General features: G+C 32.8%; 1 protein-coding gene across 2 annotated transcripts in view; it reads right to left on the reverse strand.

The window, feature by feature from the left end:
• Positions 1–22,738, reverse strand: part of LOC106461422 — a 124,861-nt gene that overhangs the window by 37,067 nt on the left and 65,056 nt on the right. For both annotated transcript variants that reach the window (XM_022388381.1, XM_022388382.1), the window contains exons 3-5: positions 11,698–11,760; positions 4,543–4,685; positions 3,937–4,096 (exon numbers count right to left, since the gene is read on the reverse strand). In XM_022388381.1, the coding sequence (XP_022244089.1) occupies positions 3,937–4,096; positions 4,543–4,685; positions 11,698–11,760 (366 nt within the window). The remainder of the gene's footprint in view (positions 1–3,936; positions 4,097–4,542; positions 4,686–11,697; positions 11,761–22,738) is intronic.

Below are 22,738 nucleotides of genomic sequence, written 5' to 3' on the forward strand. Positions count from 1 at the left end.
TATTCAATGCTTAAGTAAGAAAGTACTATAATTCAGTACCTTGTTATTAATTATTTACTCGAGTTATTCAATGCTTAAGTAAGAAAGCACTATTATTCAGTACCTTGTTATTAATTATTTATATGTTAAAGGTAGTAAATTGTGATTTTCAATATTATATTTAACATTAGACCTGCAAGTATCGTAACAACAAACCAACTAAAAATTTCGTCGAGCTTTGGTATGTTTAACTGATAAATGATCATCGGGAAGAAAAATGTAAATTCTGAAAGTATATTAGATGCCAATGTCGTGTCTAAACCCTCACTATACTCAAACTTGTCACAAAAAATGATATACCTCACGAACCATGGGGAATTTCATTGATAATCGCTGTAGCTATCACAAACACGCTGGTAGAGATTTTTGTCTTTGTCTGTCATTTTAATACGATGTAATTTAATGAACAGGTACCCCCTCCTCGTTTGTTCGATGAAGTATTTTTTAATTAAGGATATGAGTTGGCTTTCATTCACCACGAAAACAAAACAAGGCACATTTTCTCATAACTTCTTTGCAATCGGGACTGCTCATTTAAAAAGTGCGTTATGTGTAAACTTTAAAAGGAATCATAAAACATGATTTAGACAGATAAAGAGTTAGAAAATAACTCGTTAAGTTTTTCGAACGAGTAGAAATGAAATATAATTTCTTTTTCATGCCAATAATAGCAGTAATGTGTCTTTTAGAGGAAGAATGTGATTAAGATATATATATATATACAGTTATGGAAATAATTATGGAAACACAAGTGATACGCATACAGGAGTCACATATAAAAAGTAACGGTAATAGAAAATAAAAAAGGAAAACGAATAAGTTGTATAACGTACTGGTATTTTATATGTGAGTCCTATTGCTTTGCACAGAGCATTACACCTTATTTTCATGTATACTATTGTGTCGGTAAGGTTGTGGAATATTGTACCAAATATATTCATTACTCCCTACAATTCAGCTAAGTTGTTTTGATTTTGTCGGATTTTATATAAGCCCAGATAACCTTAAGAATGTTTACTCCAGGACTTTGTGCAGACCAGACCATGATTGTGTTTGTTCCATCAACTTCTTAACCGTTAAGTTATCGTTTCACTATAATTACTGTATGCTTTGGATCGTTATCTTGCTGGAATAAGAATCCTCGACTGATAAGTCGTGTTCCTGATGGAATGGCACTGTAGATATTATATTTTAAGTATATTTTGACCGTTCTTCTCTTCACTGTCTAATAAACTGTCATATTTTGACTATATGATACCGTTCTTCTCTTCATTTCTAACAAGCTGTTATATTTTACTATATGATACCGTTCTTATCTTCACTGTCTAACAAACTTTCATATTTTGACAATACGATACCGTTCTTATCTTCACTGTCTAACAAACTGTTATATTTTGACTATATGATACCGTTCTTCTCTTCATTTCTAACAAGCTGTTATATTTTACTATATGATACCGTTCTTATCTTCACTGTCTAACAAACTTTCATATTTTGACAATACGATACCGTTCTTATCTTCACTGTCTAACAAACTGTTATATTTTACTATATGATACCGTTCTTCTCTTCACTGTCTAACAAACTGTCATATTTTGACAATACGATACCGTTCTTATCTTCACTGTCTAATAAACTGTCATATTTTGACTATACGATACCGTTCTTATCTTTACTGTCTAACAAACTGTTATATTTTGACAATACGATACCGTTCTTATCTTCACTGTCTAACAAACTGTTATATTTTGACAATACGATACCGTTCTTATCTTCACTGTCTAACAAACTGTTATATTTTGACTATATGATACCGTTCTTATCTTCACTGTCTAATAAACTGTCATATTTTACTATATGATACCGTTCTTCTCTTCATTTCTAACAAGCTGTCATATTTTGACTATATGATACCGTTCTTATCTTTACTGTCTAATAAACTGTTATATTTTGACTATATGATACCGTTCTTATCTTCACTGTCTAACAAACTATCATTGTTTTTCGTCGAACAATGTATACTTTGATTTATCCTTAAAAAGTAAACGATCCCAGCTTTGTCATTCCACTGTTTTTAGTTTGATATCCATTTTAACCTCTGGATTTGGTTACCTCTTCTCAGCAGCGGTTTTCGAGCAGTTACAAGTTGACTGAGACCACTAAATGTTAATATGTAACTTACTGTCTCTAGATATCATTCACACTTATATTAAAAGTAAAATAGTTGGCAATAACTGTACTTGACTGTCATCTATCTTATAAATACCATGACGTACTTAACAATACTTTTGTAGAGTTTCAGATGTCTTCTTCGATCACTTTTATTATTATCAACAGTTTCAGTTTCACACACACACACCCGTCAGAGTGTTGTATATATCTCTTACTGGAACGTGAAATATATTTAACACAAATATATGATACCTTATAACCCGACTGCTTTCGAAAGGTGGGCCTTTCTTCTTATGGGGCCGGCTGGGCACAGTATGATAGCCCAGTAGTAGTAGTGTATGTTTCCATTTATTGGATGAAAACCAATCACAGTGTATGCTGAAACACACGACTTTACTCTGTGGCAGTTTATTTTAATATGATAAAAGGGTAACATTCCTGTAGGATTTGCCTTTTGTACCCTTTTCCTCAGCAGTTTTTATAATAATTCTGAGTATTGTTATATATATATATATATACCTGAATAACAATGACTTGTTTTATATGTGTTTACCTATTATTACACTACAATGCGAACTCCAGACATATCAAATGGAAAATATTAAGCTGAAGAGAAGATACTTCTCACATACGAGTTTGTGTTTGTATATAGTATGTTTTTGAAGCAAGCGTCAAACGTGTTCATATTTTATTAGTTACATAATTACATATAATTTAAGAACAACAAAGACATGTTAGTCCGTTTAGGCCGTCCTATCTACTAAACTTTAAAATAAAAAACAACACCTAATATCAGCCCTTATTATTCAAATAACATTCTTTCCATCACATATATCATCCTCGTAGCCTTTCTCTGAACCCCTTCCAATAATTCAATGCCCTTCTTCAGGTATGAAGCCCATGACTGAAAAAACAACACCTAATATCAGCCCTTATTATTCAAATAACATTCTTTCCATCACATATATCATCCTCGTAGCCTTTCTCTGAACCCCTTCCAGTAATTCAATGCCCTTCTTCAGGTATGAAGCCCATGACTGAAAAAACACACCTAATATCAGCCCTTATTATTCAAATAACATTCTTTCCATCACATATATCATCCTCGTAGCCTTTCTCTGAACCCCTTCCAGTAATTCAATGCCCTTCTTCAGGTATGAAGCCCATGACTGAACGCAATACTCTAAATATGGCCTGGTCAATGATCTATACATGAGAAATTGTATCACTTTAGACTTGTAGATAGAACCTAAAGTCACATTTGCTCTGCCCATAACAACAGCTTGGATAGCTTAAGAGACTGATCAACTAGAATACCAAGATCCTTTTCTTCCATAACACTGTTAAGGTTATTACCATCAAAATTAAACTTACAATTCAAATTATGATATTCCACATGCATTACCTTGCATTTATTATAATTAAAAGCGACCTGCCATTTATTCGCTCAACTCACCAATTTGTCTAAATCCTTTTGTAAAGCAATAGCATTCTCTTCACAGCCAGCGACACCTTTAATACGATCAGCAATATTAAATAATGTATTGACCATTACTTTATTTATTTCAGTAATTTTGCATATCTTGTTGGTTAGATTTAAATGATTATTTCTTTAAACTCTTAGTTTTATAATACAATGTGTATTGATGTTACGTCTATCTAAATGACCGTTTTTGTCGTACATATCTGAAGAAAGGGTGAATATGAAAAACATGAGCTACTTACAAAAACAGTGAACGATTTTCAATGCATCTAGACGAAACTTCTTAATGAAACCGTAATTATGAAAGAGGTGAAGTAACAAAACAGACACTGAGCGCCCTCCGGTGGCCACATCAAGGGAAAATGCGTTAAAATTCCACTTCCAACAAGAACTCAGTAAGTACTGAAATAGAAGGTGAAAAATCACTACACGAATATCATACGTTTCTGAAAAGAAATAAATTTAAGCAAAAGGGGCCATTCTTAAAGGAAAGTTTCATCGTTAATTCAGTCTTAAAAGTAACTTGATAAGTCAAATATCAATTCTAAAATAGATATATAATTTTGAAACTTGCCAACCGACAAAATGTAACCAACATTTTGAGATTTACTAACGCTAGAACGACGACATTAATTGAATGCTATCTGAGGTGACAAAATTGTCATTGAATAAAATTCAGTGATTGATTAATAAAAAGAAACAAAAACAAATTAACTCATAGATCACACCACATCTAAACATTTACAGATAGAATAAAAGTATCATCATGAGCTAAGAGTACGTGTAATTAGCAAAAGGAAAAAAAAATGCATGGTAAAATATCATCAAGTAAAATGAGACAACCACACCTGAGTAATGCCATCATTGGTGTCGTGTAGAAAAGCTATTCGTGAAACTTCGGGTTTTGTTACTGGATAACGAGTGCGATATCTATGGAGTGTGCGGAACTGTTTTCCTGCTAAGGATAACTTTTCTTCGTTTATATTCAAGGCTGAAATCATATAAGTTATCTAATAAGAAAACCCTAATGAAAATATATATTCACCTTATGTATTAATATATAAATAGTAGAAATTTCAACATAAATAAAAGTAAAGGGTGAGTCATAAGTAGGTTTACCGAAGGATTTTCAGCTCACTTATTTCGCATTTTAACTTCTTAATTCATTTTTGTTTCTTAGAACTTGTTCATAGTCGCATTTGCTTTCTGCTGAAATGGCTCCTAGCTTTACCAGAAACAATGGAGTTTTACGCTGAGGACATGGTTGAGAACAAGAAAGGGTGTTATTATGTGTAAATCAGGCAAGCTTGATTTGAACAATTGCTTTAAAAAAGGACAGTACCTTTTGAAATAATGTATATAAAATGTGTTCAATCACCATTGTGTGGTTTTAGTAATAAAACAATAAATTTTGTATTGCACACCTGATTGAATTTGTGTAAATTTGCTTATAGCGTACCTTGTAGCTACTGTAATATCTAACAAAAACAAATATCTTTGAGTTTATTTTCTCGTTAGAAGACTTTTTTCATCCTATATCTTCTAGTTGTTTTGAACTATAGGACAGACTTTATAGTATGCTAATTTAAAACTACAATTTTGTATACTGGGAATTGCTGTAACTAAACACACAATTGTAGCACCTAACAAGAACAAATCGTAGTCACTATGCATTGCTATGTAATTAGATTAAGTATCTAATGAATCTGAACACCACAACGCATTTACTTACACAGCTATTATAAGTTAGAAAGTCAGAATCCTAAACAAAGGTCCTTCGGTGGCTCAGCAGTAAGTCTGAAGGCTTATAACGCTAAAAAACGGGTGGTTTAGATACCCTTGGTGGGTAGAACACAAACATCCCATTGTGTAGCTTTGCGTCTCACAACAAACAAATACAATCACCCAAAATAACAACCCAGAATTCTCAGGTAATACCACGAACTCTGTTTGGAATACAATCAGACCAGAAATATTTATTATGCAGTTCATGGATCGATCTGTTAGTTATAAATTCCTTACACCGAGATTTTCACTGACACAATCTTTATATCGGCACACTAACTATGCATTCCTCACACCAATATATTCATTGTGTAATTATAACACCGGTACAATCATCGTGCAGTCCTTACACCAGCATGTTAATTGTTTAATTTGTTCGCCGGAATATTCACTGCAAATTCTTTATATGGTCATAGCCACTGTGCAAGTTTTACAAAGACGATATCGTAAGTTATTTTTTAACACTTTTATGATTTGTCATTATGATTTTTAAAACTGTTGAACTTTATATCTTCTATGTTTAACATTAAGATAACTAACTTATTTTTTAGTACGAAGGACTACAAAATATGCCAAATGCACAAAAACAAGCAACACCAATTACATGAGATTATTCAACGAAATACTGACGATGATATATATATATTCTTATATAATAACTTTATATATTTGTTATTTTAATGATTTTTGGAAAATACCAGAGTTACTAATGAAAGTTTATAAGCCGTATCTATTTTTTGTTACCTCAATTTTTCAGAAGATAATCCTCAAATCCTACTGCTTTGACAGGAAAGTTTATATAATGAATATAATATGTCATTTTTAGGTATATAATAGCAAAGAAAAAATCCCACAGGTTATTTCTTTCTCGCCAGTATGAGCCTATAGAGAAATTTAACGATACAGGAAACCTTATCAAGATATATCGTTTGACGTCATTGCCTATTAATTCTGGATTATGTAAACTCAACTTTCAGGCATCAAGTACTTAGTAATCTAATAGCTTATTTTGACATAAAAAGCACCCAAGACATGAAGAGCATGACATTGATGTATTCGATTTAAATTCTCCAATATCATTGCATGCTATATGATGAGTGTAGTTATTGGTTGTTACCACTGGTATTGAAACCCAGTTTTAGCGTTAATAGCATTCAGACTTAACGTTGTGCCACCGGGGAGCTCATTTGGAGGAACAATCTAATGTAACACCATAATGGCAAAACAAAACACACACATAACTAAAATGTGATTAAATCTCTTCATGTGAATACATTTAAGTTTTCAACCTCATTTGAACTTGACATCCTACAGAAAGGACGAATTTTCAAGATATTATGTAGTAGTTGAAAAGGCCCGATGTAAACGTGTAGTAAATGACGCAATTCAAAAACATTAAAAGAATGCATAACACTATGTCAAACGCATTATATCTGCTATATTCAATACCAACGAAGTCTTTCACCAATTACGAAGGTTCATCAGCAACAGAACAGTAGTGTTTTTTTGTATTATATATGTGTGATTTCATTCTACCCCAAGGGGCTGGCGGGCCAGCAGAGGGTTATGCTTTCTCTTCGGCAAAGAGATGTCAATAATAACCTAGAGTTCAAAAAACAAAATGGACGGGTCAAATATAGCGATCTGAAGTGTAAAGTAAATGAAAAGAGAAATTGACCAGGAGTACTGTAAAACATAAGATGGGTTTATTTTAATATAGATGACATGTGACGGTCATTGTTTAAGATATAATCAGCGGGTGCTTCAACCGTCTGTAGAGAATGAACTAAGCTAGCAAGAACATCAGAGAAGATCACACTCTGGGAAAGACAGCATTTGGTAACATAACGAGTACGAAACTGAAGCAGGTGTAACAGGATATGTGGAAAATTGATACGGGTATACAACTTCTGAGTGGGACTAGGCATTGAAATATTGAAAGCAATCCGTAGGGCATGGTGGTACAAAACCAGGAGAAGCATAGATTCATGTGAATGAAAGCCTTGTATGTGAACAAAAGGAGAAGAGAATTTAAAGTACTGGTTGAGACGCTATTTATATTATCAAATTACAAGAGCAACAGCTGTTATGAGGTGAAACAGACTAAGTTGCCGAACAATTAGTATCGATTTTATATATGTCATTTAGAGATGATATTAGGGTAAGGATTAATAGCATAATATTATATACTTATTCTAACACCAATTACCGATTATTATTAATGAACGTTGCTTGAATTAACTTAATTCGTCATTCAGAAAAACCGTTGAACCAGCAAGTAACTATTTTTTTGTTGCCGAAGTGGGTCAAAATGACCCACTTGCTTTTAAACACATAATATTGTTACACACACAAACATTGGCGACAAGTTGTAAGGAAACAAGGAACAATAAAAAAATTATGTTGATGCCGACATAAGTTCTGTTCAATGTAACACAAATCTGGTGTTTCAATGGTTATAAAAAAGTTAAAAATAACACATCGTTGTAGGCTAACACAACATAAACGTGGTGGCTGTGAACAATCTTTATGTTGAATTTTATACAATCAACATACACATACAAAGGCATGATATCAAAACATAATAATGCCGCTAAATAAACACAATTTAGAATTTAAGAAATCACACTTCATTTATGTTGTTATGAAACACACAAAAGTGTTTTCATGTCGCTACAATCAAGTGTGTCATAGTTCAAACAAGTGTGTTGAATACAATCTACGTTGTGAAAAAACACAATGTTTGTGTTAATTTACAACACAACGTTCAGAGTAAAGAAGGATTATCATTATTTAACTCGACAGACATTTTGATATCTTTTGTGTGAGCTTTGAAACACTTTATATGTGATTTCTTTCCTAATGTGGCACAGCGGTATGTCTGCGGACTTACCACGCTAGAATCCGGATTTCGATACCCGTGGTGGACAGAGCACAGATAGCCCATTGTGTAGCTTTGTGCTTAATTACAAACAAACAAACCTTATACACATAAAAAATAACTATGATGAAGTTCAATATTATTGCAAGATAACTTAGATGAACAGTTGTACCCAATTATGTAAAACTGCCTGAAAAACGAACAATAATCTAGTTTCAACATAAAATCAACGAAAGTATATTTTTCTCTCTTTGTATCGGAAGTACGTGCACTGATGCACCAAGGTATCTACGCTAGCTGTTCCCAATTTTGAACTAATATTAATAAACCAGAGGGAAGGCAGGTAGCACCATCTGCTAACTCCTGGATTGATCTAATGTAATAGTGGGATTTGACCGTCACTTTTATTACGCATCCATGGCTCAAAGAGTGGAACGTGTTTTGGATCAACGAGACTCGAACCATAGACACACAGATTCACAGTCTGGTAAGCTATAGCTACCCTCCGGCCCTCAAAAATAGATAATGTGTTGTATAATGCTCTTTCTCTTTAAGTGTTGCGCTTTCTTTATATATTTTTCTTATGTATTATACTACGACTTCAACTATTATAGTATTTTTTATCAATTTCTTGATATGGTGCATAATTATGCACTGACATATATATTAGAAACTTAAATTAATATTAATGATTATGATTTCGCTTGCATTAATACAACAATTATTTTATTCGTTTTTAAATTTCACTATTCTACAGTTAGTTTCCGTATCGTATTGTGGTTCGAAGGGTTCGGATTTCGAGAAGTGTTGCCTATGAACATGCTCAAAACTTTCGGTTGTGAGCGCGTCATAAAAGTGTCACTTGATCTCACTAGTCGGTTCAAAAGAGTTGGACAAAGCTCTTGTGGCGGATGGTGTTGTTGACTGATTACTGTCTTTCCTCTTCGGTGGCCTGGCATGACCAGGTGGTTTGAGCGTTAGAGCAATCTGCAGGTCGTGAGTTCGAATCCCCGTCCAATCAAACATGCTCGCCCTTTCAGCTATGGGGGCGTTGTAATGTGAAGGTCAATCCCACTATTCGTTGGTAAAAGAGTAGCCCAAGAGTTGGCGGTGATAACTACCTGCATTCCTACTAGTACTTCACTGCTAACTTAGGGACGGCTAGCGCAGATAGCCTTCGTGCAGCTTTGTTCGAAATATAAAACAAAAAATCCTCTTCGGTAGTTCAAAATTAGGGACGAATCATGCAAGTGTCTATGACCTGACCATTAGCCCACGTACGCATAAGGTGACATTCAAGTTGAAGATTTCTCTTCTACTTTATAGTTGTATAAAATTATTTATATGAAAAATAAAGCATGCAGTTAGTTGTTAAAAGTATTTATGTTTATATATTATATTTTCTTATGAAACTGCTCTGGTTTGGAATACCGGTAGTTTGCGATAAGTTGGCAATAACTTTTCAAGTGTGATTTCGCCAGTAGTTTACAGGGAAAGAAATGTGTATGTACATATATTGTATTTTATATTGGAAATCTGTTGGAAAAAAAAACAACAACAACAAGATGAGATCTATACATCGATATCGCACGTAAAAGAACGCCCTTAAATTCATCTGTGAAAAAAAACAAAAAAACATAGCTTATTTTTGTATAACCTCCAGGTTATGAAGGCAGTGTTAGTAGTTCTTTCTTACTACGCCTTAAAGATCACGTATTCCTCACAGTAAGTCCTTTTCATCCATTTAACGATTTTGTTCTGCTACAGTCAGACAAAAATCAATTCCAAGCCTCTATGGTTAATTTATCTGATGAAGCCTTAGTGCTCAGAGCGCGTGAGAGATACTACTGCCATAGCAGATCTTATCTAACGAATCTATCTGCATTTCTTTCTTCTGTGTTCGATAAGTGGAACGCCAGAAAAAATAGACCTAACGAAAGGACGAAAAACTGAAGTAAAAACAATAACTTTTAACATTAGAAATTACATTTACTTGTATTCTTAACGTAGTGATCGTGATTAACACGAGTATAACACACTACACTTATTCAAACAATTCTGATAAAAACAAATGAAGGAAATATATATAGCACCTGACAATCTAGAGAGTTTGGTAGTACTCCGCTATTTATCCTAAAGGGATTAAGTTGAATATTTTTCTCCCCGCTGCTTTTTAAATCACCATAGAAAGTGGAGCTATGAGAAAAGAGATTAGGTCGGTTTGGTTCGTTTTTTTTTTGGGGGGGGGGGGGTAGAAATCTTGAAAATAAAGTCTCACTAATTGACTAACTTCGCAATGATGAATAGAAAAGTTTGTTTGTTTGTTTTTGAATTTCGCGCAAAGCTACACGAGAGCTATCTGCGCTAGCCGTCCCTAATTTAGCAGTGTAAGACTAGAGGGAAGGCAGCTAGTCATCACCACCCACCGCCAATTCTTGGGCTACTCTTTTACCAACGAATAGTGAGATTGACCGTCACATTATAACTCCCCCAAAGTTGAAAGGGCAAGCATGTTATGTGACTGGATTCGAACCCGCGACCAGCAGATTGCAAGTCGGGCGCCCTAGCCAGCAGGCCATGCCTAGTCTTCCTGTGTTTATAAACTGCTTTTATATTGAAAAAACGTATTGAATTTTTGTAATGAGGCTTTCCCTCGAAATTGTTAAAAAATCAGATATAATTTTTCTAGAAAGCGAAAATATCCAAAATGTTAAATATAAATCAAATATAGTGCTGGGAGTGGCAACTCTCTTGAGGGTTATCTTCCGAGGCATATCTCCCAGAATCAAAATTCTGGCTACAGCCCTGACTATTAGGAAGTTGTAATTTTAATATTGACTTTAGGAAAACGTTACTAGACGCTTTTTGTGTGTTATAACTGATGGCACTGCGTTTTTTAAGCCCATTAAATAACACTTACGTGTAACGACAACGATCTTTTTCAATTTTTTCACTTTTTTCGTTCTGTTGTTAAACGCAAACTACACGATGGGTTGATTATCTGTGCTCTTCCTACCGTAGGTATCGATACTCGATTTTAAACGTTATAAACCCCAAGTCTACCGCTGACCATCGGGGCTTGCAGTAGACACTAGTAAATATATATATATATAAATTACATAATTTACTGGAGCAACAATGACACTGAGGTATAATTACAGAAGTATGTGGAAAATGCCGAAAAATAACATTGTAAATGTTTTATTTTATGAACCTGGTTAATAAACAAACATACAAATATATCTATATAAACATATTACGCTAGATGTTTGGAAGATGTAAACCTGTGTTTTGAAATCGCATCGTACTTAATTCAAGTAGTAGAGAATAGACTTACATTGCAAAAGGCTAATGTCTTCAGCAAGAAATTTCTTAAGTTCTTCCCTTGAGTCTTCTGCTTCTGTAAGTATTTAGATTATTATATGATACGTGTTTTAACCAAAGAAAGAGAGAGAGAGAGAACTACGATTCGAATTCAAAATTAAAGACACAGTTAATAACAATAACAGCACAATATGTTACAAATAATGATGTATTAAAATCATTAACAATATGATATATTAAAAACACTAAAAGCATGATGTGTTAATGACACTATGAACACATGTTACAGAGCATCACGATTCCAGTATGTTGTTAGCGTTACAAGAATGATTCTGCTGAATGTTGTTCTTAACTTTGTTTAACGCAAACTGGAGTTTATTACGAGATATTTGTTTTAAAGTAAATGGAATAACGACCTATAATTCCATAATTTATTACTTCAATATTTCATTAATACAGTTTCTTCAGTAGCTTTATTGAGATAATTAAGATAAATTCTGAAGATAGTGACGGATTTATTATTATATATTTATTTTAATATCGATATTAGCTTAAATTAAATTTATATTTAGAAATGTACATAACTTATACAGTTAAATATATATTGCGAAACTCCCGCCTATTCTCTAAAGTTGTAGAAGATTCCCGAGTGTAAGAATCAACAATATATGTGTGTACTCAAATTCGATGACGAGGAACCCACTTTGAGACTAATAATGCTTGGAGACGGCTTGAATGGGTAATGAAGAAAAACTTCAGGTACAAGTGACAGAACCTCGTCGAAACGTTGTACATTTACTGTTGTGTTAAACTTATATTACACTCCATTTAACTCCATTTCAGGCTATTTGAAATTCTAATACGTAACAAGATGTAGGTCATTATTTTAATTATATTAACATAATGTTTATTACAAGTAAGAAAGGCTTAATGTGTCTATACTACGTATAGCAGATGTCAAAATATAAATAAAAATGATCAGGAAAAAGTGGTGTTACCAGTAGTAACAACATGATGCGTTAAAAGTACTAATAACACAAACAACAAGGGAATTTTTGTGATGAAGATTGAACATGTTTTCCAACGTAACTTGTAAGTGCGTGCATTCCTTTCATTTAAAGTATTTACTGATTTTGTAATTTACAACGATTGATCCTACGAGTTTTCTGTTCGCCAGAAGATGGCGCTGTAGATCTGATAGCACAGTTGAAACAAACAGTGATAGACTCCCAAAAGTGAAAGGATTAAATAACTATTTGACGGTATGTTAATAAATATGTAAAATATGTTGTGGTTTGCTTATAATCTTAACCAACATTTGATTTTTAAAAGACCAGTCTTTTATGTGAAACAAACTATATTTGTTGAATGGAAAAGGAATAAATCTTACTGAATTGAGCAGTTTGTGGTTTATAACTAATAATTATTCTTGCTCGAGCATGACTACAGCATTAAAGTTAACAATTACACATTTTCCCTTAATAACCTTTTCTAAAATACTTATCAGTTATATTCTGCAGTAAGCTAAAGGATCGTATGTCGAAAATGTTTATCTTAAGTTGCAATCTTAAACTTCAATTGCAGTTGTTACAAGAAAGAGGAAATATGTTTCCTCTTATAAATGTAATGATTTCATAAGTCGTTTTAATCATAAGACTAGGTGTGATAATATACAGTACAGAAAAAAATAATTTCATGTTTATATGTCACTAGCTGGAGTACCCGTCCGTTGGACGATTGAAATAGAAACTCGTTTGTTGTTAAGGGAAGGAAATTGTGCTTATATATTTTTTCTAAACATTAAAGTGCAAAAAAATTACATAAAGGAACCAATACGGAAAAGAAAGACATATTGTTTTCAAGAATTCTATCAATATGAAATTAGATGAGGGGGTCCAACCCCCATGACCTTCCTCGTGTCATCTTGTATCACTGTGCTGATTTGGTAGTTTTTTTTACGAAATTAGATGGGGGGTCCAATCCCTTCATGACCTTCCTCGTGTCATTCTGTATTACTATGCCAAGTTGGGTGCTGGTTGATCAAGAAATGTGGAAATATATAAGGAGCAGATACACATACATATTGACGTTTCTATATATAAAATATGTGGGGATCCAAACCCCACCCCTTCATGACCTTCCTCGTGTCATCCTATATCACCGTGTCAAGTCTGGTGCTGATTGATCAAGAAATGTGGAAAGGTCTAAGGAACAGATGGCTGAAAGGCGCGAACAAACAGACAAAGACTTAGCTTTAAATATATTATATTACAGTGATGATACAGAAGTAACAAAATCACCACTAACAACTGAGAAAACAGTAGAAATAATTGCGGACAAGCTACGTGATAAAGTAGTTTCTTCAACGTATTATTCAATAAAATGTGCATGTGGTCATTAATGTGCTAAAGAAATACACAAACTGTATGAAACAAATACTCATTTTTACTGTTCTAATGATTGTGGTATTAAGTTTAAATTTACACAAGAGGTTATTTTGCTGTACTTACCACAAGTATTGAAATATGAGTTTTAGCGTTATACACCCTGAGACTTACCGCTGAGCCATCGGAGGGATATATGTTTGTTTGTCTGTTTTGAAGTTAAGCTACACAATGGGCTATCTGTGCTCTGCTCACCACGGGTATCGAAACCCGTTTCTAAAGTTGTAAGTTCGCAGACATACCGCTGTGCCACTGGAGGGCGAGGGCTATATGAAATATATTTTTGGTCCCAATGAACAGTGAAAAATATTAATCTGTATGTATATGTAATATTTTCATGTTAACTGATTCCCCTAAAAGTAACAAATAGTTAGACCCCCCCCCTAATAACAGCAGATTCGATCGATTAATAAGAATATTTATCTGTGTATGAAACAATGAGAATGGACAAGTTTAATAAAATGAACACGATATTTATTACAAAACAAAGAAAACGAAAATGCAAATTGCATACCCACCCACCCACACACACACAAAATACTCGCTTCAACTAAATAGAGATTAGGTACATAGCTTTCTATTTCTTAGAATAGACTTACCCCGAACTGAAGACGCTGATCTTAAAGTATATCTTTACTCAAAGAATTTCAGTAGAAATGAACCAAGAAAGGGTGTTTCAATTCTACGCATTAGATGACTATTTGTCGATAGTGCCACATCGTGACCCTTGTTATCTTACAGCATTGTCGGTTTTTAATACACAGACATTGTCAATTCGGCCAGCAAAGAATGTCACAGTCACTAATCCTTTCAACAAGGATGCTATCTATGTGTTACTGCAATATCCCTTCAGGTAGAAAGAAACAAAGCAATTAAAACATGGCAAACTCAGCGACGTTCTGGACCACATGTTTATGCCAAAAGCACATATAAACAATATGAACGAAATTTTTAAAAAGTCCTACGTAACTAAAACAGGTATAAAACGTATAATATGCCCACATACCTCATATACATAAACAAATATTTAATAAAGAAAAGGCTGAAATCTAATTCTCACAGAAGGTATTTTATGAATCATGAAATTTTCACATGGGACTTTATATTTACAATCTACTTCAAACTGAGAAAGCTAAAAAAAAGCTCATATTATGTAAGTAAGTTAGATTTTGAAAAAAATATAGAATATTCTTAATTGAATAAGTATTCACACTCTTTGCTATGGCGACCCTAAGTCTGTTCAGGTGCAAAACATTTGTTTGAAAGGTCACAAAATTAGTGTAATGATCTTTGTCTATGTGTGATCAAAGTGTAATCAGAGTAAATGCATCTGTTCAAGCTACAATTCACATAGTGATACTACAAACTAACCATGAAAACCAAGGAGCTTTCCAAGCAAGTCAAGGATAAAGTGGTAGAGAAGCCCAAATGGGGGGAAGGTTACAAGAAAATTTCAAAGTCGTTGATTGTCCCTTTGAGTATGGTGAAGTCCATCACCAAGAAGTGGAATGTGCTTCATACCACCCAGACACTATACAGATCAGGCTGCCATTCCAAACTAAACGGCCAGGTAAGCTGAAAACTGGTTAGGGATACCACTGTGAAGCTAAGAGTGACTTTGAAAGATTAAAAAATTCCATTTCTGTGATGGAAAATAGTGTTGATACATCGAAAATATCCCTGTCCCTACACAAAGCTGGCCAGTATGGGCGAGTGGCAATAAAGAAGCCATTACTGAAAAACAAATATCTTAAACCTCGTATGGAGTTTGCGACAAAGCATATAAATGATACTGCAAAAATATGGCAGAAGGTTTTGTGGTCAGATGAGACAAAAATGGGGCTATTTGGCCCAAATTCAAAGAGCTACATCTGGCGCAAGCCCAACACAACGCATCACCAGTCAACACCAACCCAACTGTCAAGCATGGTGGTGGCAGCATCATGTTATGGGATGCTTCTTATCAGCAGGGACTGGAAAGCTTGTCAGGATTGAGGAGTAGATAGATGGTGCAAAGTACAGGCGAATCCCAGAGGGAAACGTTCTTGAGTCAGCCAAGAATCTAAACCTGGATCGAAACTTCACATTTCAGCAGGAAAATGACCAGAAGCAGAAGACCAAAGCCACACTGGAGTGGTTTGAAAAGAAGAAAGAGAATGTCCTGGAGCGGCCAAGTCAAAGTCCTGATTTTTATCCCATAGAACATTTATGGTGAAACTTGAAGATTGCAGTTCATCGGCGATCCCAAACAAACTTTTCAGAATTGGAGCAATTTTGCCAAAAAGAATGGGCAAAAATTACACCATCCCATTGTACAAAGCGGGTAGAGATCTATCCAAAAGGACTATCCATAGCAGTAATTTCTGCCAAAGATACTTCCACCAAGTACTGACAATTTACATGTTTTCTTTGCGGGTTTTGCTGACATTCAACTTTCTTCACACATAACAGTGTTAAGTTTGATCATTAGAGTTTTGAATAAAAACAGGTTCATTAAAAACATTATTTACATTATTTGTATTTCATCAAAATGTGATATTATTGGTAGGATGAGAATACTTTTGCAAGGCACTGTAACAGAGTGGAGTCAAAATAGGGATTTGCAGCTTGAGTAAATAATGTTTATAATATCTCCGGCCTTGTACACTTACCTTGTTTACTATTCCTATTTGCAGGTTATTAAACTCCCAAGCTTTTATTTATCTTGTGTCTTAAACCTTAGGATTGTTTGTTTACTATTTTGAGACTGTATTTTTACTTTAAGCTAGCTATCTTGTTTCTGCATTTTGTTACAATACCTATTCACATTTTTAGATTAACAGTTTTTAATAATCTTGTATACCTTGGCTTACTAGAACCCATTCTTCATTGTACGTAAAATCACAACTCAAAAATGAAATGAAAACACGGAACATTGAAAGACTTTCGGAAGGATGCACTATAAAATTGCAACACTGCATTATCAAGAATTAATAAGCTTAAGTGACGCTAGCACTTAGTCGCGAGTGCAAGCAGTCTTAATTGAGGTTAGAGCCGCTAGACCTATAATCGTGAGTACAAGAAAACTTTATTAACGATAGGGCTTCAATGGCGAATACCAGTAGGTTTTAAATTATGTCAGGTTTTAGATCGTGTGTAAAATTGGGTTTTGTAGACTTTAAATTTCGATAACAGCTATCAGTAGACAATAATTATGCAAATCGTGTTTTAGGTCAGGTCGATGACTTGTGTATTAAAAGACTAATAATAATTATTTACAAATATTTCTTTACTGGACTATCACATTATTCTTACTGAAAATTCGTAAACGGAAAGTAAAGAAAGATTTGTTACAAATTATTATTAATTAGAACTTAGAACTTCATGATAAGGTGACCATATGTATCTGATTTCCAGGGACAGTCCATGAATGAGGAATATTGTCCCCGAGAGAAAAATGATCCTGGAAATGTCTATTTACTGGTTTTTGTTACGTTTCGGACAAACGACCTCCGTCAGATTTAGTTTTTGAACTCAAATGTATAATTCTATAGAATTTGGGCTATTTTGGGTTTAAGAAACACATGAGTTTAATGAACATGGAGTATGAAACGTACATACATATGCCAATGTTATATATTTATTCTTCTAAATATCCTACGAAGGTATTTTTATAGGATGATCCCATTTAAGTTCCCATAGCTCTTGTACTCTTATTTTTGTCCAAAATAGCCAAGTTTCTTAAACTGTACATCTGGGCTCAACAGCTAAACCTGAATATAAGCATTCGCTCGAAACGTAACCAAAAACATCAAACAAACAATTATTTTATCAAAACGTTTGTGCAGTACATCATTATTTTTATTTCGTGCTAATACTTTTTCCACTTTTTGAAGTATCTTCTAGAGTGAACTTCTCAATTGACACTAGGCTTACATATCAGTTGATATATAATGAGATGTTGTGCGACTAACAAAACATAAGTCTGCTTAAATAAAACAAGAAATATTTCCATTCACACTGAAGTAAAACATATTTAAAATCTTAATAATTAAAACAAAATAAGGCAGTTAAAAGATAATGGTAAAATAGTGCTTGAATAAACTATTGTGTGTTTATATAAAACAAAATCGCAGTTAACCAGTATGATAAAATATTTGACAATCTATCTATATACTGCTGAAACTCTGAGATTGTTTGTTTGTTTGTGTGTGTGCTTGTCTGTAATTAAATACAGCAAAAATTAAATTAAATTAAAATGTAATGAAATAAGAATAGAAACAGAATAAAACAAGTTTCGTTAAAATCGGGCCTGGGATTACCGAGTTAACGCAGTTTTTCGGGTCACTTTTCGTACATTCCATTATTATAAATCTTCGTTTTCAATTTGATAAATCACTTTAAAATATCTTCTATACAACAATATATGCACAACATAAATTAAATGATTTGATGAAAATGTATTATAACGGCACGTAGAAAGAACAACAATAAAATTGACCTAGACTATTATTGACTATTTGCAAATAGTAACTGTGGAGATGAGGTAATAAAATAAAAATCAAGTCGAGAACAACAACAAAATTTTATAAACAAAAATCTCTCGCCGAGCATTGGTTATTACATTATTTCCCTGTCTATGTTCCCATCTTCATTAAAAGGCGTAAGATGACAAAAAGAAGATCTTAAATAATCTATCTATATACTATTAAAACTCTGAGATTGTTTGCTTGCTTATTTTCTCAGTCAAAAAATCATTCACACTACCGTTCGCGCTCTTTACGAAATTTCTTACTTCACTTTTTTGAAAAATTAAATGGTCTTTCCTTTTACTCCCGATCAACAATCAAATATATTTTCTTGAATTATGAATAACACGAATGGATTGAAATATTTAATTAAATTATCTCATTTCGGTGCAATATTGAACTTAGCTTGAATTCTTCATAACCTCTGAATAGTGGTTAACCCAACGGGTCACGGTGGTCTAGTAGTACCTAAATTTCTTCCAGCAGTATTTTAGTACAACAGGATCTTCAGGTGAATATAATTTTAAAGTGAGCTCCAAACGTATTTTAATATAATATAATATCTTGTGTGAACATAATACACAGAATAAAACAGAATAAAAATGTTTAATTTTTAAAGTTCCTTTTGATTATTTGTTTTAAATTTAGAATAATAAAGGTTTAAAACTTGAAAAAATTTATTTTGTTTCAATTCATCAGACACTTCCCACAGCAAAATAAATTTGGTTCCTAGTAGGCCATTTTATTCAAAGAGAGTGGATCTCTAACAGTAAAATAAAGTAATACTGAAAAACTTTTAAGATCTTCAAAGATCGAGGGGAAAATGTCATATTTCAGTGAATATTGGAAATTCCAACTGGAAATGTTTGTTAACATAACGGAAACTTTGAAAATATCTTTTATGAAAATGGAAACTACTAATATAAAAGAAAGCTAATGTACTAGAGAAAACCGTGATCAGATAATTTAATAGACTTTTGGTTGTCTCCAAGAACCAGCTCTCATCCAACATAAATTTAGGCATTATATAAATATTTTGCTTTCGAAGAATGAACTAAATATTCGTCAATGCCTATAAATAGAAACTGCCAGAACTGAAATTGAAGATCCAAAATTAAGAGCAGAGGACCATTTAGTTAAGTATATAAAATATATTTTTCAGTAATATAGTCTAAAGACATTTAACGAAAAATGACTATCCATATAAATTTAAAGTCAACTACTGGAGGGATCTTTGTACGGAAGAAGAAAAATTAGTGAGAAGAATTAAGAGAGAAAAAGAAATTGATTCCGTAAACCAAAGGATTTAGACAGGCAAGAACCAAAAATAAGAAAAAGTGCATATTTTCAAACATTAAGAAAAACCAAGAGATTTTTAGGAAGGAAACAAAAAAAACAAAAACTTAAAAAAGTTAAAATAATACAATAAGGAAACATTTCACATTTCAATTTTTGGAAAATATGAAGATAATGAAAGAAGTTAGGAATTTAAAGAAGTATTTAAATATAGAAGAGAAAGGCGGGAAATTGATTTAAACTTAAAGTGTAAAGTCAAACATACACACATAACAATAAGAAAGCAGATAAATAAAGAAAAAAAATCCAAAAAATGGCCTGTAAAATGTTGAATGTGAATTCAAAATATTTATCAGAAAAGGAAATTTAACTTTATAAAAAGACTTGCCTTTACCCAATTTCATGAAACAAATGAAATTAAAATTATAGAAGAGATGAAGGAATGTATTAGGAAATTGAGATTGACGGAACCATTTAAATAACATTGGTGATAATGATAGCTCTTTAAAACAAATGAAAAATATTTTATACTCCCAAACGGAAGAAATACAGGACTTTAAGTAAATTGAAGTTGTGTAAAAAATACGTTTTATAAAATTCTTCCAATTAAAAATAATATTTCAATAAAAGAAAGTGATTCATTAAAGACTTAAAAAAGGTGGAAGACATGTTCATTCAAAGAAGTAGTAAAGATATAATTTTATCATGGATTAAGAATTTTTTGAAAAAAAAAGGTTTCAGAATACCTAAATGAGAAAAAATTTAGAAAGAATAAGATCATGTTTCCAAAGATATTCCAGAACTTGTTAATAAAGTAAAACAAGATATTCAAGAATATAGAAAATAATATCCTTATATATTTACTAAAAACTGAAACGAATTTATTTAATGCCAAAAATTTATAAAAGTAAATAAGTAAAAGAATATTCAAAAAAGGATAAGGTTGAATATCTTTGGAAAATGCCTTCCAAAAATCCATGGAAAACCCTTTATAGGTGGAAAAAATTAATGTGATTGAACCATTGAATTATATTATGGACATAATTCTGAAACCATTTACAGCTAAAGTACAAAGTTATATAGCAAATGATATTGATTTTATTAATTGCTTGCCAGAAAACATTAAAAAATGTTCTAACTTCATTAAGTACTTTTTATCCACGTATTAAATACAAATATGGTAAAAAAGCTTTCGGATGTTATTTAGATAAATACTTAGTTATATTACATCCATTTAATAAAGGAGTAATAATTAGAGTTTTAAGCCTTATTTTAGATAATTGTTACTTTGTTTATAAATGTGATATCTACCAACAAATTTCTGGAACTAATAATAGCTGGAGACGGCTTGAATGGGTAATGAAGAAAAACTTTAATATAAGTTTAACATAACAGCAAATGTACAACGTTTCGACAAGGTTTTGTCATCATCAGGTACCCTGGAACGTCAATGGGAACAAAAGTGGCTCCAATTTATACTACTTTAATGAGAAGAAATTTTAAAATTGAAATGTTCAATAGTGTATTAAGTTATTTAAGGCTAAACTTAATAAGGTTTTTAGATTATTGTTTTTTATTATGTACCAGGTCCTTCGATTTTGAGGTATTTTTTGAACACGTGAATCAAATTAAACCTAATGTATAATTTACTTCTGAGATGATTAATTTAGGTTTATTTTTTTAGATATATAAATTATCAAAAAAATGGTAAGATTGAGACGAATATCTACTACAAACCTACACAAATATTTAGATTTATATAATGATTATCCTGTATATACTAAATCAAATATTCTAAGTTGTTTAGTTAAAATAATGTTTTATACTGACCCAACTGGAAGTTTAACAACATAGACTGATATAATTAAAATATTGAGAGAATATATAATACGCAGAAGTTTTAGCTTAGCTAAAAGCAAAAAAGAAATTAACAATAAACTGTTACGTATCTGCTTGTTTGTTAATTTCCGGTAGAAATTCTTCCCGAGGAATTTCAGCGATACAAGTCCTTTCTTGATTAACCCAGTTTATTCTTCCACGATACAAACTTTTAATACACAGTAACTTCACAGTCAGTACGTACCTCGTCACTCTAAATTGAACAACTTTTATAAACACACGCTATAATCACAGCGATTCACAAGCTCGATAACTTTGCTCTACGCGACTGCAAAACACAGAAACAGAATCGACTTACCGTGACTACTGTTCGCTTGACTCAATTATCTATATCCAGCTGGCTTTCTTTGCCAGGCTTATATACTAAAAAAGAGGACGTCTCGAATAAACTCGAGCCTCCCCGATCATTCATGATCATTCGAGAAACTCGGTCACGCATGCGCCAGCAGCGTCACTTGACTTCCGCTGTCGTAACACTGCCCCTTCTTTAGTATTGTTCGTACCGAACAATAGCCACTTACATTTAACCAATAGATAGTTAACAATAACTTAATTAAATGTACCGAATTTACAAGTACAAAATTAAAATACAGCAAAGTCTCTTAATGTTACAGGACGTTTCATCTTTCGTACTGGTCTCCATCTCATTGGTGAAGCACACATGGGATTCATCTGCTTCATCAGGAAATGTCCCATTATCGGTAGCAGTCACATTAGTGGTAGTAACTTCATTAACGGCTTCACTGTTTTCCTTTTCAAAACCGGGTACAGTTTCTTCTTCAACAGTGGCTTTTTCAAGTGACATGTCTTCAGCAGCGTCATTTGTTCTGTTGTTCATTTTGTTCCAACTTAAATGTCCTGGACCATGATAATGTCAAAGCCTGTTGGCATGCACCACCTTTGGCTT

This window comes from Limulus polyphemus, unplaced genomic scaffold (assembly GCF_000517525.1).
Source record: "Limulus polyphemus unplaced genomic scaffold, Limulus_polyphemus-2.1.2 Scaffold954, whole genome shotgun sequence".
Taxonomy (NCBI): domain Eukaryota; kingdom Metazoa; phylum Arthropoda; class Merostomata; order Xiphosura; family Limulidae; genus Limulus; species Limulus polyphemus.